General features: G+C 56.8%; 1 protein-coding gene across 3 annotated transcripts in view; it reads right to left on the bottom strand.

The window, feature by feature from the left end:
• PRIMA1 (proline rich membrane anchor 1) overlaps positions 1-16,881 on the bottom strand; it is a 70,052-nt gene extending 53,171 nt beyond the window's left edge. For 2 of the 3 annotated variants that reach the window (XR_012779664.1, XM_075530577.1), the window contains exons 1-3: positions 16,746-16,881; positions 15,892-16,013; positions 7,339-7,474 (exon numbers count right to left, since the gene is read on the bottom strand). Coding sequence is in view for 2 of the 3 variants with exons in the window: in XM_075530577.1 (XP_075386692.1) it covers positions 7,339-7,474; positions 15,892-15,984 (229 nt within the window). In the remaining variant the exon portion in view is untranslated. Of the gene's footprint in view, positions 1-7,338; positions 7,475-15,891; positions 16,014-16,592; positions 16,707-16,745 lie in introns of those variants that run through there. The other variant, XM_075530578.1, reaches the window with a different exon arrangement.
• Positions 16,882-17,453: the final 572 nt, after the last annotated feature.

Below are 17,453 nucleotides of genomic sequence, written 5' to 3'. Positions count from 1 at the left end.
TGGGAGAAAGGCTGGGTTTTCTACTCCCACAAAGAGTTACAGTGTGGGAAACCCACAGGGGTCACAATGAGTCACTACTGACTCGATGGCAGGGAGTTTGGGTTTGAGTTGGAGGGAAGGGAAGCCATGCCTGCCACAATGCTGGAATACATTTAGTTTCCTACAGAGCCAGGTGGCCAAGTGGTCAAGAGCTTAGCAGCTAACCCAAAGGCTGGAAGTCGGGGGGCCCCAGTCTCTCCTTGGGAGAAAAAAAACATGTCAGTCCACTTCTGTAAAGATTGGCATTTGGGGGATGGTTCTGCTCAGCCCCAGTGGGATAGGATAGGGTAGCAAAGAGTTGGAACCAACTCAAGAGCAACAGGATTTTTTTTCCCCTCCAAGTTTTCTGGGTGAGAAAGAAGTACTTTCAAGAATGGATGAAGTCCACTTGCTTCTTTCCTGGTGAAAGGCTGGGCAGCACCATATCTTGCTCCAGCCCTGCTTGGTGACCTCCGAGGAGGCACCTAACCTCTCTGGTGATTTTATTCTTAGAACAAAAGACATGCCGATGGAATCTATAGCAGGGCTTGAACTCCCATCAGGCACTTCGGATGGAGGTGGGGGCTGGTGCCTCCGGCCTCCTACAGCTATTTTGGGCTGCAGTGCGCTGAAGCCGAGGGGGAGGGCATGCTCTTCCCCGAGGGCCGGCCTCGCTGCTTCCCCGACCTCAGCCATCTGAGTCACGGCCTCACTGACATTCACTGAGCCAGCCTGGCTCCAGAGCCCAGCCAGGGGCTCAGGCAGACGCCAGCACATCCTCTGCCTCTGCCAGGGCTCACCCCCACCCACACGACTTCTGCAGGAGCACCCCACTCGGCTCTGAGGAGCACATGCCTAGCAGAGATCCCCTGGAAGGATCCGGGGGGGAACTCTCCTAAAAACTTTTCGGTTCTTCTTCCTCCCTGCCTCTCCCCACACCCCACCCCGACTGAAAACCAGCCCTGGCAACTTAGTGGTTGTGAGTTAGGCTGCTAACTGCAAGGCCAGCAGTTTGAAACCACCAGCCGCTCCTCGGGAGAAAGACAGGGCATTCTACCCCCACAAAGAGTTCCAGTCTGGAAAACTCACAGGGGAAGTACTACCCACTGCCCCACAGGGTCGGAGTGAGTCAGCGTCGACTTGACGGCATTAAGTTTTCCGTTATTTTGAAAACCTAGCTCGGGGCATCTGCAGACACCCCTGAACAGCCCACTCCTTCCTTGAGCCCCTTGTCTGATTGATTTCTCAGTGGAGTAGCAGCCGGGACCAGATTTAGACAGTTCCCCACGAGAGGCTTCACCACTGCCCTGGGGCCGACTCTGACTCATCCCGGGGCTGTTCGTGTCAGAGCAGGGCTGGGCCTCACGGGGCCTTCTGGGCCGGCTGATGGGACGGAGAGCGCCAAGCCTGTCTTCCTGGTGTCTCTCTGTGGACTCCAGCCTCGAATTTGGGGTCAGGACAAGCACATGAGCTGCTGGCACTGCCCAGGGACGCCCTTGGAAGGCTAATGACCTGTTGCTGGTACAATCCACTCAACTCACTGCCACTGAGCCGATGCCGCGTAGGCCAGGGTGGGACTGCCCCTGTGGGTTTCTGAGACTGTCCCTCTTTACAGGAGTAGAGAGCCTTATCGATGCTGTTTCTGCTGCGTGTTCACTGGGTTCCCGCCTCTGTGCCGTGTTTTACGTGAGGGCAGGGGTGGGAGTGTGTGGGTGGGGGGCTTCAAAAAGTTGTGGGAAAATGCCACTATCTTTTCATTCCATTTTTCTATGAATTTTTGGAGTCCACGTACACTGCCACCTCCCAACAGCCCTCTGCAGTCGGCGTGCAGATGGGGACATTGAAGCTCCGAGACAGAGTCAGTTCTGGCACCTCACAATCTTACAGGACAGAGTGGAACTGTCCCTCTGGGTTCCCGAGACTCATCTTTCTCCCCAGGAGCAGCTGTTGGTTTCGAACTACAGCTAGCAGTCCCATGGGTCGCCCACGACACCACCAAAATTCCTTGAAACTCTGAGCCGTTAAGCTTATGAGCAAGGGTGGGGCCAGGTCTGGAGGGCCAAGGGGTTGGGCTCAGCCACCCCCCTGCGGGCCCAACTATCTGTCTGCCTGAAGTAGCCTGTATCATCACCCACTGCCACAGCTGCCCTGCGCACCAACCCCACTTCACAGAGAGGGAGACAGAGAGGGACGTGACGAGCCCAGCGTCACAGAGCCAGGAGCAGGCAGGCTGAGTCAACTCCAGGGCACTGGTTCCCCGCATGAGCTCCCCAGCCAACCGTGTCTGCGGGCCCAGAACACTGAGTTAAAGCACAAATCCTCAGACCTCACCTGTAGGTCTGAAAGTCCAGCTTTGGGAGAAGTCAGGGAGCAAGGTTCAACACTGATTCCCATGGGTCGCCGGGCTCTGAATTGCCTCCATGCCAACTAGTTCCCCATTGATCAGGAATACTGGGGTGAGCAACTCTCTGGGGGCTTCTGATGCACACTCAGCCTTGAGGAACACCCCCCCCCCAACAAAGAGTACAGAACTTACAAATGCTTACAAAAGGGCAGACATCCCCTGAGCCCAAGAGTCTGTGGAACCTTCTGGCCACCCATGTCCTTGACCTGCTCCGTCTGGACCACAGGTATTGCTTGGGACAACGGGGTGGTCTCACCTGGCTTCCCTCTGAGGCTGGGGAGGGAGACACAGGGCTGAGTGAGAGGCTCATGGAAAAATGACATGCAGCAAAGACATCAGATACAAAGAAGAGAGGGCTTCGAACAGCTCGTGGGAAAGTGAGATTGAAAGTACAGTGGGATTGGTTTGTTCGGTTTTCCCATGAACCTCTTGCAACCGCCTGATATAACAAGAACCAAATTTGCAAAATCATTAGCCTTGACCCAAAGGTGGCCCAAAGGTTGTCCAGCTGTGTAATAGCCAACTGCCCCTGTTTGCCCGGGACAGAGGGGTCTCCCAGAATGCAGGACTTTCGGGCTCAAATCAGGAATCCCAGGTTAACTGGGCCCAGGGGTCACCCTGCACAGGAGAGAAGTCCTGGCCTCTGTGTTTGGAGGAGGGACGAGACTGATCATCCTGACCACCGATTCCAGCCATTACACAGGGCAAGCCCCTTTCCCCAGGTCTGTTTGTCCACAGATGTGTCTTTCTGGTACACACACACACACACACACACACACACACACACACACACACACCACCTTCCAGATCCCCGGGCTCCGAGTTCAGGCACACCATCTCCACTACTAGCAGCCAGGATTCCCCTGTTCTCCCTGCACACAATCTGGACCCTGGGGTCTCCTCCCTCTCCGGTCTTCCCTCTCCCATCTCCCTTTGGGATGTACCCACTTCCAAGTAGGGTCCCCACATGATGCAGGGGCTCAGCTGCTCACCAGAAGGTTGGAGGTTTGAGTCTGTCCCAACGTGCTGAGGACAAAAGGCTTGGTGGGCTACGTCAGGCGCGCCCACCGGGGCAAACCCAGCAGGGCTCAGCTCTTCTCTGGCGTGTGTCGGAACAGACTGCACGGCAGCTGGTGCGGTTTCCCGGCAGCAGCCTCTCCTCCCCACACAGCCACCCCCACCCCCACCCGCCCCCTGCCCCCTGCACTGCCCCTGACCAGAGAGGCTTGCAGTAGCATACACCTGCCCTGTTTCCCAAAGCTCTGTGCACTTTTCACCCGTGGGCTTCCAACCCTAAATCAGCTCCAGGAGGAAGGGGAAGCCCTCAAGTAGGCATGCACTAAACGGCCCTCTTAACATCAGAGGGCATGGCAGGGCTAGCCCACCACCTTTGACTCATGAAACCCGGCCCCTCACCTGGGTCCATGGCCTGGCCATGACTCAAACCCTGGGCCTCTGCTTCCCACCATGTACCAAAGCCAGGCGGGCCGCAGAGCAGGCTGCCAGTGAGTGACAGGTGAGGAGAGGCCCGTGTGAGGGACAGGGATGCAAAGACACCAGATGGCCTGATAGGGTCACAGACTGGGGTGTGGCTGGAGCCCACGCACCCAGAAAGTCGGCAGGAAAGGACACCCCACCCCCACTCCAGTGGATACCTTCTGCAGATGACCTGGCACTGGCTTCTCCATCCTTCGGCAGCCCAGCACCCAGAAAACTCAAGGCTCACCCCCGGAAGGCCCCCAAAGGATGCTCAGCTTCAAAGCCGCCAGGCCTCCGGGAGAGGGTAACTCCTCTGGGATTATACAGCAGACAGGCAGATGTTACCCATGGACCACAGCTCTGCCAGATGCGTGTCTTTTGTGAACAGGCTCCCGGGTGGAGGACCCGGATGATCTAGAGAATGTATCATGTATACACATTCCTGGGCACTGGTCTCATTGGTCTCCCAGCTCCCAGGCCCGCCATGGCTGTGGAGTTCAGCTGCTCCCCTCCCAGTCTGTGTCCGTTTTCTTGGGTTATTGCCCATCCGGCCTGTTCTTCCTGTGGGGACCCAGCAGTTCTTTACACTGTCCTTACCCTTCAAACGGGCACTAGCCCTTCCGGAGACCCCACTCCAGGTGTGGTCACGTGGCTCAGGCCTGACCAAGTGTCGGTCACCATAATGGGGCCAAGGGTGGGCATGGGACCTCCGCTGGTCCAGGGGACGAGCCCCGGCATTGAAGAGTATGGGCCTGGCAGGGCCGCTGCTTGAATATTCCGCAGGTGCCACCTAGCTGGTCCTGACTCACAGTGACCTGGCGCCCAGCAGAAGGACATGTTGTTGGTCCCGCCCCAGCCTCATGATCAGTATTGTCTTTGCGGCCACTGTTGCAGCCGCTGGGCCAGTCCATCTCCTTGAGAGTCTTCCTCTTTTACAAGGACCCTCGACTTGACCAAGCATCGTGTCCTTCCCCTCCCTACCACCATCACACCAATGCTGCCCTTCTTCGGCTGTCTTCCTCACTCTGTTGCAGGAGCCTAAACCGAAACCTGACCCTTCCCATCGCCCCTCCCTTTTAGTTTTGGTAATAAACCCCCCTGAGATGCCTTCCGCAGCAGGACTCTCTTAGGCCCAAAACTCAAGGCTAGGCCTCCTCTGTCCCCTCCACTCTCAGAGGAGACTCCCTGTCCCTCCTCCCCTTTCTGTGACTCCCCCACCCGCCACCCCTGTGCCTGATCTGGAGCCTGCTTGATCTCGAGTCTTCCACTGGACTCCAGCCTGGCGTAGAGTTAAGCGCCTATGAGCCGATGCTGACTTGTGGCGACATTGTGCATAGCAAAAGGAGACACTGCCCGGTCCCACGCCACCCTCACCATCACTGTCACGTCTGAGTCCAGCCTGCTGACTACCCCAACCCCCCTCCATACTGCCCAGAGGATCCCATCCTGCCCCCTGCTTAGCACCTTGGTGGAGAGGAGGGCTCCTCTCTGCCCGGAGTTCCCTAAAGGATCCATGCAGGTCCCTGCAGTAGAGGGAGATGATTTCAGACTCTACGTGGATATGGTACTCAGAGAACAGTGTGATCCTAACAAGTAACCACAATGTGTCGAGGTCGATCATTTCTGAAATGTTAAAGAGCCGTGAAGGCAATGGAGAGACCGACCAGGGGACGAGCCCAGGAACACCAAGAACTGTCCACTGGAGACACTGAGGCAAGAATGCTCTCCCACCCCGCCACAGGTAGACAGAGGGCGAATCTTCCCACTCGAGTCAGCGATGCATCCAAACTTCTAGCCTCCTAAACTGGTAGAGAAGTCTCTGCTCTCGAAGGCCGCCCACCAATGGCATATCTGCTTTAGCAGCACTGAGATATGAAGGACCAGGAAGCACTGACGGCTAAGTTCTTAACGGCTAAGCAAAAGGTTGGCAGTTCACACCCACCCAAGGGCTCCATGGGAGAAAAGCCCTGGGGTCGGCTTTTGTAAAGACGACTGCTGAGCAAATCCTAGGAGACAGTTCTATGGTCACACGGGTCCTATGAGTGGGACTAACTCAATGGCTCCCATCGGTGATAAGAAACTAGGACAGGGAGCATCACGGCGTAGGGTTCTTCAGAGACAGGACTTGTCTGGGGTCTGGAGCAGTGGTCTGTGAGGCCAAGGGTCCCAACTTGATTAACTTGCATTTGAATCTCCCCCGACATTTTATAATAACTCCAATGAATCAGACTCAGCAGGCCCTGAGCCTGCACTGGATCACACGGCCCTCGAGCCATGCGGGGAATTCCAGCATTGTCTTTCAAGCACTAGAGCCCTGGTGGCTCTGAACTGCCGAGAGGCAACGGCAAGGTCAGAGGTTCGAAACCACCAGCCGCTCTGAGTAAGAAAGATGACACTGTCTGTTCTGAGAAAGACTGCCAGCCTCTGAAACCCGGCTGTGTGTCAAAATCGGCTTGATGGCAGTGGGTTGGGTTTGGGGCCCCAGCGGGGGCAGATAAGGATGGAGACACAGGTGGCGCCTGAGACACACATGCAGAAATCCCCACACACTGCAGAGTCCCTGTAACACTGCAGCCTGATTGGATGCTAAGAGTCTGGGATCATCATCTCCCAGGTGGACCATAAGCCCGGTCAAGGTCATTTAACACACGCCCCAAAGAACTGCAGGGCGATGTTTCCTAGGTGGAAACAGGCAGGATGGAGGGCTTTCTCGGGGCTGCGGTGTGAGCTTTCAGTCTCAATACAGATGCCCTGTTTGGAAACCTTATCAACCAGCCCTTGTAAGCTGAGCATTGAAATAAGTGGAGGCGGCCCCTGAGACCCTCTAGCTAAAGACACCCTTCTTTGTCAGATCGATCAAGCAATCAAATTGTTCAGAGATGAAATGGTCCAAGCAAACAAGTGTGTATGATTGTGTGTGTGATTGGGAGTATGTGTGAATGTGTGTGGTGGTGGTGTTTGAGATGAATCCGTAGCAAATGGCCAAGAGGTATCCATGTAACTGCTCCCTGAGCCGCGATGTCCCTTTCCACACTCATCATCTCTCGATGTCAGTTTCCACGCTAATCGTCTCCTTCATTTGTGATTTATGATCGAAACATGAGCGTGTGTGGCTGAGAGGGGTATTTCGAAACAGTGCCCAGTGCCAACCCCCCAGTCCCCCCACTCCATGGAGCGCCTGCCCTTCAGAAGAATCCAGGCAGAACCACTCATTAGATAGAGATTGACTTTCATCTGATTAACCGCTGGAGAAGAACGCCTCTCTGCTCCCGGGAGCGTGGTGGGGGGAAGGCGGTTTGCAGACTGCAGGGAAAAGTTGGGACTTGGCTTCCCTCCTGCTCGGCCAGTGGAAAATTACAAGGAAGCAGGGCTGTCCTGAGCCCCGGAAAACACACTGAGAAAACCCGGCAGCGGAGTGAACCTTAGCCTTTACTTACGTGGGGCCGAGAGGAGCCTGGGAGGCGGCGGTGGAGGCGGCGGTGGGGGCAGAGGGGGAGGGGGCCGGCACTGGCAGATGTGTTGGCAGCTGTCGGTCACCTTGGAGCAGGACTTCTGGGGCTCACCGAGAGTAACCTGTGGATATGGGCACCCGCCCAAGGCAGAGAAGACCGTGAGCTCCCTAGGAGTTGAAATGGTCCCTGCCCACCTCCTGGCCAGCCTGTGACTTTGCACACCCACTGGTTCACCTGCAAGACCCAGGCACGGAGGAGAGGGAAGTGAGACAGATGGCTCAAAGGAGAGGACGCCTGGGGCGGTTTAGAGAGCAGGGTTTCCCTCCAGCTCAGCCAGGGGCCAGCTGGGATGTTTTGGGCAAGTCACCTGGGCAGTAGAAGCCCCACACGAGAACATGAAGCCTGGCTTGCATACCCTCCCTACTGCACAAGTGGGGAAACTGATGCTCATGGTGGAGAAATCCCTGCCAGAGTTCTCACACTGGACAGTGGCAGGACAGTGACATCACCCGTCCCCTCCCCCGGAAGCCAAGTATGCCACCCCTCTGGTCTTCCTTGCTTCTAGGCTGTGCCAAGGCACTGTCTTCTCTCTTGCTATGGCTTGGGATGGCCTCGCTGCCTTACACAGGGGATGTGATAGGGGAGCCATCATGCTGGAGGGAGGGTGACCTGATCCGTCGGAGCCTCTACTCCATTGTCCCCAAGGTCAAGAGGCTCAGAGCAGCCTACCCAACCTGCCATCTAGTCTCCAGATAAAAGCACACCCAGCCAACCTCCTCCACCTCTAAGAGCTCCAGAAGGCCTGCCCAACACTCAGGGCATCTCAGGGTTCCAGGCAATGCCTCCAGCCCTACCTGGTCCCACAAGCCCACCGTGTCCTCTCTGCTATGCTTTTTCAGTTCCTGGACCCTGGCCAAGGTCACTCCCACTTCACGGCCTTGGAATAGGCTGCTCCCGTGTCCAGGATGTGCCCCGTTCCCTGTCCCCCTGCCACCGCTACTGGTGAGCCTCTCCCTGGGGCAGCATCTCTGACCTCTCTGGGCAGATGACACCCTTACAATGCTCTTCTGACATCAGTTTCCACCTGGGGACCGAAAGTGATGGGTAGGAGACTAACTGGTCAGTGTCTGTCCTCACCAGTGGACTGAAGTTCTCTGAGGAAAGGAGCTGGGTCTTTTTGCTCTTAGAACCCAGCAGAGCCCTGGTGGAGTAACAGTGAAGCCAGGGCCATCCCACGGGTCACCAACCTCTCAGCTAGCAGTCCAGTGCTCACCTCATGACACCAGGAGTCTCACATTCTGTGTCTTTGGCCAATTTTAAGGCACAAAGAGAAGAGCTGGTGCCCCACCATCCCACCCACCCCCCGTGCCCCAGCCCTCCAGGACACCCCCTCTCAAAGACAGCCATGCCTCTCTTTTCAGACTGTCAACTCAAAGAGCTCACATACCCAGAACCCCAACCTCCCTGCCCTGGGAGTCCCTGAGTGGTGCAAATAGTTAACATGCTCTGCTGCTAATTTGGCGGTGGGTGGGTTCTAGATCCACCCCTAGAGAGGCCACAGAAGAAAGGCCTGAAAATCTACTTCCAGAAAAAAAAATTTTTTTGTTAAATGGCCATCGCAAGCCCTGTGAAGCACAGGTCTACCCTGCCACATGTGTGGCCCGTGAGTCGGAGCTGATGTGTGGTCACTGGTTCAGTGGCCTGGGCTGCAAAGCAGAGACTCAAAGAGCTCCCCTGGGCTGCCCAGGTTGGAGTAACTGGCTGCTGGGAAAGCCGCAGGAGGTGGCTGGCCTGCAGTATCACTTAAAGCCAAGGACTCCAAGAGGCTCCTCCTGGCCCCTGGTCTTGGTTCTTAAAGGACCACTGACAGCCTGTCAAACCTGAAAGCAATCTCCTCTCCCCCTGGGAAGCACAGGCCCAGGATAGGGGGTGGGGAGGTGTGCACATTTGAGGAAGTATTCCACAGAGCCAGCCAGTTAACTCCTTCCAGGCCAGGGCCAAGCCCACAGGCTCCTCTGAGGGCTCTGGGGTCCCATGGCCCACCCTGAAGCCTGATCTCTGAAGCCTACGGGGCTTACTCAAAAGTTCCTTCCCTCCATGGCTGGCCACTTCAACCGTGTCCCCGCCAAACTCTACAGTGTCTGAACTTCCAGCAACGTCATTGCCAAAGCAATTACTTTCCCACTCGGTGCAGTGCGGTCTACGCGCAGAAGTTCAAGAGCAACACGCTTGCATCACCAGCCCAACCCAGTGACCTATTTCTGTGGGAGGCTATGAGGGCACGGGAGTGAGCAAGTGTTACATTCTGTGCAGTCGCGGGGGAATCGGGGCCAAGGTGCCAGGCTGAAGACAGCGGGCGGTGGCAGGGAGGGAGCGTGTGGCACTTGTAGGATGTACGGGATCAGGGACCCTCCCCCCCCAAACGTGAAGGCCTCAGCCGACTCCACGCTTAGCCAACTGACTGCAGTCACAAAAGCATTTGCTCTGGTCTACCCTCCCCCTAGGGGCATGCTCCACCTGAAGCATCTCTCCCCAGCCTCCAGGACGTGAGTCTGGGGCTGCTGAGCCTCTGTGAACTGGACCTTTGGTTATCTGGACCCCAGGTGGTGTAGAGGCTGCACATTGGGATACTAATCAAGGTCAGCAGTTCGAAACCACCAGCCACTCCGAGGGAGAAAGACAAGGCTTTGTACTCCCATAAAGATATGCAGTCTCAGAAACTCACAGGGGCAGTTCTACCCTGTCCTAGAGGGTCACTAGGAGCCGGCGTTGACTCGATGGCAGTGAGTTTAAAAAATTAGTTTAATATATTTATCAGGAGGCAGATGATAGGTGGTTCCAAGGTAGAGTTCTCACCTTCCATGAAGGAAAACACAGTTTGATTTCTGGCCGAAGCTCCTCCTGTCTGTCTGTGTTTGTCTGTCTGTCTGTCTGTCCACGGAGGCTGTGTGTCATGGAGCTCCCAGATTCAGAAGGACCGTACGAACAGCAGGACAAAACGCAGTTCCGTCCCACGCCGTCCTCACCACTGTTGTTATGTTTGCGCCCCTTGTTGAAGCAGTTGTGTCACCCCGTCTCCTTCTTTCCCGCTGACCCTCTACGCTGTCAAACACGAAGTCCTTTCTCAGGAACGGGTCTAAAATACGTGACCAAGTCTCCCCTCCTGGCTGCTAAGGAGCGTCCTGGCTCGCCTTCCTCCAAGACAGATGCATCTGTTCTTCGGGCAGTCCCCGGGACTTTCCATCGTCCTCGCCACCACCAGGATTCAGACACATCAGTTCTTCTGCTGTCCTCCTTGCTCACTGCCCAACTGTCACATGCGTGGGAGGTGATGGGAAACACCCTGGCTTGGGTCAAGTGCACCTTCGCCCTCAAAGCAACATCCTTGCTAACCCTTCAAAGAGGTTGTTTGCAGCAGATTGATGCACTGTGACGCTCGTTCGTTTCGTTCGTTTGATATCTCGACTGATACTTCTGTGAAAACTAGCCAAGGGCCAGCTCTGTGACCCATCACAGGGGGTGGGCAGGACTCGGCTGTCTTTCCTCTGTGTGTGTGGGGTCCGGATGACTGATGGCAGCGAACAACCACAACATACAATTGCCGAGTTCAAGTCGTTCTTCAATGACGCAGCTCTGAAAGGACCTTTCTGGGCAAGCTGCCCTGACCCAGACCTATCCTTTCTGTCTCCCTTGTGGGGCCGGTGCGACCCCGGCTCATGGGGTCATAATGAGAGGGAATCCACTCAATGGTGGTGAGGGACATCTCCTCCACAATTTATTGTGAACGACTTTCGGAGCAGGCAGGTAGGCAGCCTGTGCTTTGCTTCTCCAAAGCATCCCTGGTGGTACGGTGCAGCTCGACACCACCAGCCGCTTTTTGGGAAAGATGAGGCTTTCTACTCCCCATAAATCCTGTGTTAGAGTCTCAGAAACCCACAAGGGCAGTTCTACTCTGCCCTACATGCTCATGTGAGTCAGAATTGACTCAATGGAAGTGAATTTGGTTTTGAGTTATTGGGTAGCAGACACAAGACACACACCCTCTTGTCCTGTGAATGACCAGAGTGACCGGTATTCTCATTCACACTCAATGGCTGGGACAACACACTTGCTCAGTAAGAAGTCTGTGCTTGGCTAGAAGTCTTGGAGGATGGGTGCCCCCAGGAGCAGAGTAACCATCCATTTGCCCCGCCGGCTCCATTTGTGGTTCTATCAGTTGACTTTGCTATATTTAGCCCCATGGAGAGGAAGCCTGGGGCACCAGGTCTCAGCTCCTGGCTACTCTACAGCTTGGGGAGTCCCTACAGAAAGTTCACCTGCTCTAGGATGGACTCGCCTTAGAAGGGGTGGAGGCCGGGGAGGTAAGTGACTTGCTCTCAGTTCACAGAACAAACACTGCCACAAATACTGCTGGTGACCACTTCCTGTCCCCGCTCTGCAGCCTTCTGGTGGGCTCCGCATGCTGTCAGCGCTATAGTCACGGAGAAAAGGTCCTGCAGGTAGGTCCCCTTGCTCACCGGGACTTCTCTCACTGCCATCAAGTTGAGGCCAATTCACAACGACCCCACACGAAAGGGTAAAACTATCCCTGTGGGTTTCCAAGGCTGGAACTCTTTTTTAAAAAAATCATTTTATTAGGGGCTCATACAACTTATATCACAATCATTTTATTAGGGGCTCATAAAACTCTTATCACAATCCATACATGCATTAATTGTGTAAAGCACATTTGTACATTTATTGACCTCATCATTCTCCAAACACTTGCTCTCCACCTAAGCCCCTGGCATCATCTCCTCATTTTTCCCCTTCCCGCTCCGCCCCCCATGAACCCTTGATAATTTATAAATTATTATTTCATCGTATCTTGCCCTGTCCAACGTCTCCCTTCACCCACTTTTCTGTTGTCCATCCCCCAAGGAGAAAGTCATGTGTAGATCCTTGTAATTGGGTCCCCCTTTCTAACCTACCCTCCCCCCACCCTCCCAGTATCACCAAGGCTGTAACTCTTGATGGGAGTAGAAAGCCTTGTCTTTCCCCCATGGAGCAGCTGGTGGTTTTAAACTGCTGACCTTGCAGTTTGCAACCCATTGCACAGCCACTGGGTCTGTGAAAGATAACAGAACTCCTCCTTCTCCTCCTCTGTGCCTCTGTGCCCCTGGTGGGGGGCCACTGAGGAGAGACAGATTGTGGAGAAGGGGTCCTGATGCTGGGCTGTGGGCACCATGCCATCTGAGATCACTGCCACCTGTCTAAACCAGGCCACCACCGCTGTCTCCTCCTGAACAGCACTCCTCCCAGGAATTGCCAGTTAAAATACAGGACTTAAAAAGAAATCATCAACCACGCTCAGCTGGCATTCCATTCGGCTGGGTGTCCTGTACTTGTATTTACTAAGTGAGGTAACGACACTCTTTCACCAGCGTCTCTGCCCCTGGCCTCGTTCCTCCTTCTCAAACGCATTGCCTGTGCTAGAACTTTCTACAATGTCAATCTGAGATGGTGTCATCTCTTGCTTAACACCCCCAGTTGTCTCTACAGCCCCCAGAGTCAAGCCCAAAACGAACACGCTTGGTTAGTGGCCTTCCCTGGTGCTGGCCTGTGGGAGCTTTCTCCAAGGCCCCCTCCTCTCCTCAGGCCTCGGGGCTGCTCCCTCGGCCAGCGCTCATCACCTGGCTGCTCACCTTGCCTCCTCACCCTCACCCTTACGTACTGCATCTGTCAGACATCCTGGGCTCCTCAGCCAAGTCTGATCTGCTGGCTGACCCCTGGCTCATCTGAGCTCTCTTGCCTATCATAACGTGCTTGGTGATCTCTCTACCACCCACTATCAACCCTCTGAGGGCAGCCCTGGCTCCTTTCCTGGCAGGAACAGGAGGCTCTGCACAGAGCAAGCGCCCTGTAGAGTCTGCTGCCTCCTGAAGCAGGCTCGGGTGTGTGTGTGTGGAGGGGAGGGGGAGCTGGCACCTCTTGGGTCTGAGGGAGCCACGCCTCAGGACGCTGGAGCCCCACCGCCTGGCCAGGGCCTGCCTCCCTGGTCATCAGAAATGACGGCTTCTGGCATCCTTTATGGAGGCCAGCCAGCTCCACAGTAACTTGATGAGACACATTGCTGTCACGCCCAATAAATCTCTCAGCCTCTCTGATCGGAGGGAGTGAACTGAGAAGAACCCGAAATCACAAAAGCTCAGTGCTAGGCCCATGAAAGAAAGGAAGCGAATGGCTAGGACATGGTCCACCCATCCCCCATGTCGTCTGACCATCTAAGTGCCATCTGACTTCAAGGAGTACGTTTCTGAGCATCCAGAGAGCAGTTAGGGACTTTGGGTTGATTTCAACGGAGGAACATGGTGCTTTGGGGAACCACAGGTCCTCTGCCTCCTCACATCCTGCGATCTTGGTGCACCCTCCCTACTGTTGACCATCTGGGGGGTTGTCCTCTGGCAAGATGCTCAGGAAGGTATGGAGCGCTCACGGTGCTTCCTTTAGAGTGAAGAAACTCCTATGACAAGACTGATTTCACTCCCTAGGCTTATAAGAAAGCACATGTCTGCCTGCTGTCCCATCCCTCTTCTGTGTCCCGCTGGGTTTGGCCCTTTGGCTTTGAGACCAGGCCCCTGGTTCCAAAGGCCCCATGTCTAAGTCCCAATCATTCGTTAATTCATTTTTTTCCCCCAAAGTCTGAAGCCAAGATGTTACCTACTGTACTTGTCGGCAGAACCTCTTTTTTACTGAACTTCCGTGGCTTTGAATTGGGCAACATCTGAAACACACACACACACACACACACACACACGCACACGCACAATGTGTGTGAGTACTGTTGGCTAAAGGATACTTTAAAAAGGGAATCTGGCAGGGACCAGGAAAAAGACACCATGGTCAGCAGAGAAGAGGTGCGGTGAAACAGAGGACGCGTCCCCTCCGCGTGGTGGGCTGATGCTGCGGTGCCACCATGGGTGGCAGGGGTGGCGGGGGTGGTGCAGGATGGGGCAGGGCCTTATTCTGTTTAACTCGGGGTTGCCAGGAGGCAGAACTGAGTACACAGCACCCAACTACACCAGGAACCGCAGTCTGCGCATCAGAACGTCTAGCTTTGGAAACAGCAACATCGACAAGTTTCTGTCCAGAGTATCAGAGAACTCGTAGGGCAGAGAGAAAACGGTAAACAACGGGGGGATCAAAAATGCATGACCGCAGCCCTAGAGGTTCAGCTCAAAGCTGATTGACAAGGGAAGCTGGCCCCAACCGCCGGAGGGCTTAGAAGTGACAAAACCCGACTCTGGAGCAGGTTCAGCTGAGCTTCCTCACTGCCGCCTCACACATTAAACAAGCTGCCAGTTCCGAAAGGAAAGCAATTGTGAGTGAGACAGAGGCCAGCCTGAGAGGGTAACGGAGGCAGATTGCCACTGGGGAGTTGAGGAGGGGTCCACTGGCCACCCTTTACACTACACTGGCTCCCTCTGTCACCTAGGTCACCATCTGAGCAGTTTGGATGGAGCTGGTGCCCAGCAAAGGCCCCACCAGCACAGACTGGCAAATGACCCCTATACTTCTCCAGGCTCCAACTCAGGGCAGTCCCCAAGCCCTAAGGTGCTACCAGAACCACATGAAGGGGTCAACAACACCTTCCAGAGCTGCTGAATCAATAACAACTGGGGTGTGTTTTGTGTGTATGGGGGGGGGGGGCTGGTAGAGGTACGCTGTGGCCAGACCTAAGAGCTACGTTATTCTCCCCTTTGCCAACCGTGATTACCCTCAGTCAGCACTTCTCAAGTTCTGGGTCCTGCACGCTGCTCCTTCCTAGCCTGATCTCATCACATACTCACTATGGCACACAGTGAGGAAGAAGATGGGGCTTAGAGAGATGAAGGACCTGCTCAAAGTCTCCCAGTAGCAAAAGGCAGGGTTGGATGCCACCAAAGTCCACCCCTTGACCACTCACTCCATTGTCCCACTGACTGGGAACATTCTGGAAGGCACTCAAACCCTGTTAGTCAATCTCTCTCCCCAACAGAAGTAAGTCCAGCTGGTGGCTGCCTGACTTCTGCCTGGGGGGCTTGGGGGTCCAGGGTGGGATGCTCATCCTCAGGCAGTCCTGACTGACAGTCCCTCCCTCTGTCCCCCATGACAGGCTCTCCACATCCTAACTCCTAACTGCTGAGAAGGCCAGTTGGAGAAGCCTAATTTTAAGTTTTTCCGTGTTTCTAATGGGAAATGAAGACTCTAAATTCCTGGTTCTTTTTTTGTTTGTTTGTTTGTTTGTTTGTTAAGCCCCACTGCTTTTTTTTTCCCTCCACGTTTTTGCAAGATACTGTATTCCTCTGCCCCTTCTGCTTCAAGGCCCTGCCCTGCAGGGGACCAGGCCACTGACCAGGTCTCTCTCTAAAGGGGTGGCGGACATTTGGGAGGCCCTAGCATCCTTTCGAATCCCAAACTCTTTCCAGGACCAATAGGAGGGGCCGCTGCAGGGGCACTTGCCCACAGGCACACAGTTCAGGACGCCTGGCAGCAGTGCCCAGCCCACGCCCGGCTCACCTGCACGAAGCCCCAGAGCGGGTGGAGGGCGCAGTGCAGCAGCAGCGAGGACCAGCAGCATCCTGGGCGCAGCACCAGGTCCCTGAGCAGCATCTCGGCCAGGGGCGCCGCTCACGGGCGAACTGTCAGGGGACCAAGTCGAGGAGACTCGGGTCAGATGCGCTGTCGCTCCAACACCACCGCCGCTGCAGCAGCCGCTCCACTGCACACACAAACCAACCCGCAGCGGGGGCAGGCACGCCCCTCACCCTGGGATGTCTTCAGCGCAGCCTGCCCACCCGCTGACCCCGTGCGTGCACACTCTTAGGAAGTCTGCAGCCCAGAACTCACACCTTCTCCCGCTGCACCCCAACCCTGAGAGTACACCGTGGCCACGCGCACACCCCCACAATCCTGCGTGCATGCACACCTTGGCCAGTGCACACCTCTAGCAACAGCCATGCACAACTCACTCCCACTGCGCGCACCCTTCCAACCGGCGGGCACCACTCCCCCTCCTGTGGGCACACTCGCTAACCCTGCGGGCACACCAGCCGAGACCGCGAGCTGCGCGCCCCCGCTCTGCCCCGCGGCTCTCACTGCGTACACTGCAACAGAGGATCCTCAGAGCGCACCCCCATTTGCCCTCCCCGCTACACCCCCATCCCGCCCCCCGCCGCCGCCTCCAGCTCCGCCCTCGCCCCTCCTGTGCCTCGTGCCACCTGGGCTGGCTGAGGCCCCAGCGGCTCCTGGGCGCCGGGAAGGGCGCTCCGAGACCCCGGCCGCAGCTCTGCCTCCGAGCCGCCGGACGGCCCCCACTTAAAGCCCGCCGCCTCCCCAGTCTCCCGCCCCGTAGGCGGGGCCTCGGTGCTCACCCTGGGGCGGCGCGGGCGCTGGGGGGCTTCGCGTGCGGGGAGGAGCGTCCGGCACCGGAGCAAAAGTTTGCGAGCGGCTGGGGCCTGCGGGGTGCGGGGCCGGGGCGCGGGGCGCGGGGCCGGAGGGCGGCACCCCGGGCCGGGCCGAGCGAGCGGAGGCGGGGAAGGACTCCCAGGCGCCGGGAGCTGGCCGCGCCGAGGCCGCCCGGGTGCCCGCGCTGCCCGGTGGCGCCGCGCCGCGCCCGTGCCGGCTGGCCGCGCCCGTCACGCCGGCCCGCGAGAGGCAGCGGCGGGGGCGCGGGCCGGGGCGGCCGCGCGGGCAGCAGGGCCGCGGGCGGAGGCGAGATCAACACGGCACGAAAGAGGAAAACAGACGTGAGCCGCGCCAGCCCCGCCGCCGCCGCCCGCCCGCCCGCGCCCGCAGGCGCCGCCGCTGCAGTGAGGCCGCGTCTCCATCTAGCGAGGCGATTGTGTAGTGGGCGCTGAGAGCTCTCTTTCCGCCCGGGGAGGACCAGGGTGCTCCATCCCGGTGGGGGGGTAGTGGGGGCGAGGAGTGGGGGGTTGTGCTTACCACCTTCCCAATTCCTTCAGCGGTCAAGGGGCAAGGACGCACTTGGGGAGACGCCCTTTGCGCTTCACAGGGTCAGCATCCGCAGGCCACCTCCCCTTCTTGGGGCCTCGTGCCCATACCTCCATCTCCTATGGGCC

This window comes from Tenrec ecaudatus, chromosome 14, assembly GCF_050624435.1.
Source record: "Tenrec ecaudatus isolate mTenEca1 chromosome 14, mTenEca1.hap1, whole genome shotgun sequence".
NCBI classification, from domain to species: Eukaryota; Metazoa; Chordata; class Mammalia; order Afrosoricida; family Tenrecidae; genus Tenrec; species Tenrec ecaudatus.
This window is presented reverse-complemented; position numbering and strand designations above follow the sequence as displayed.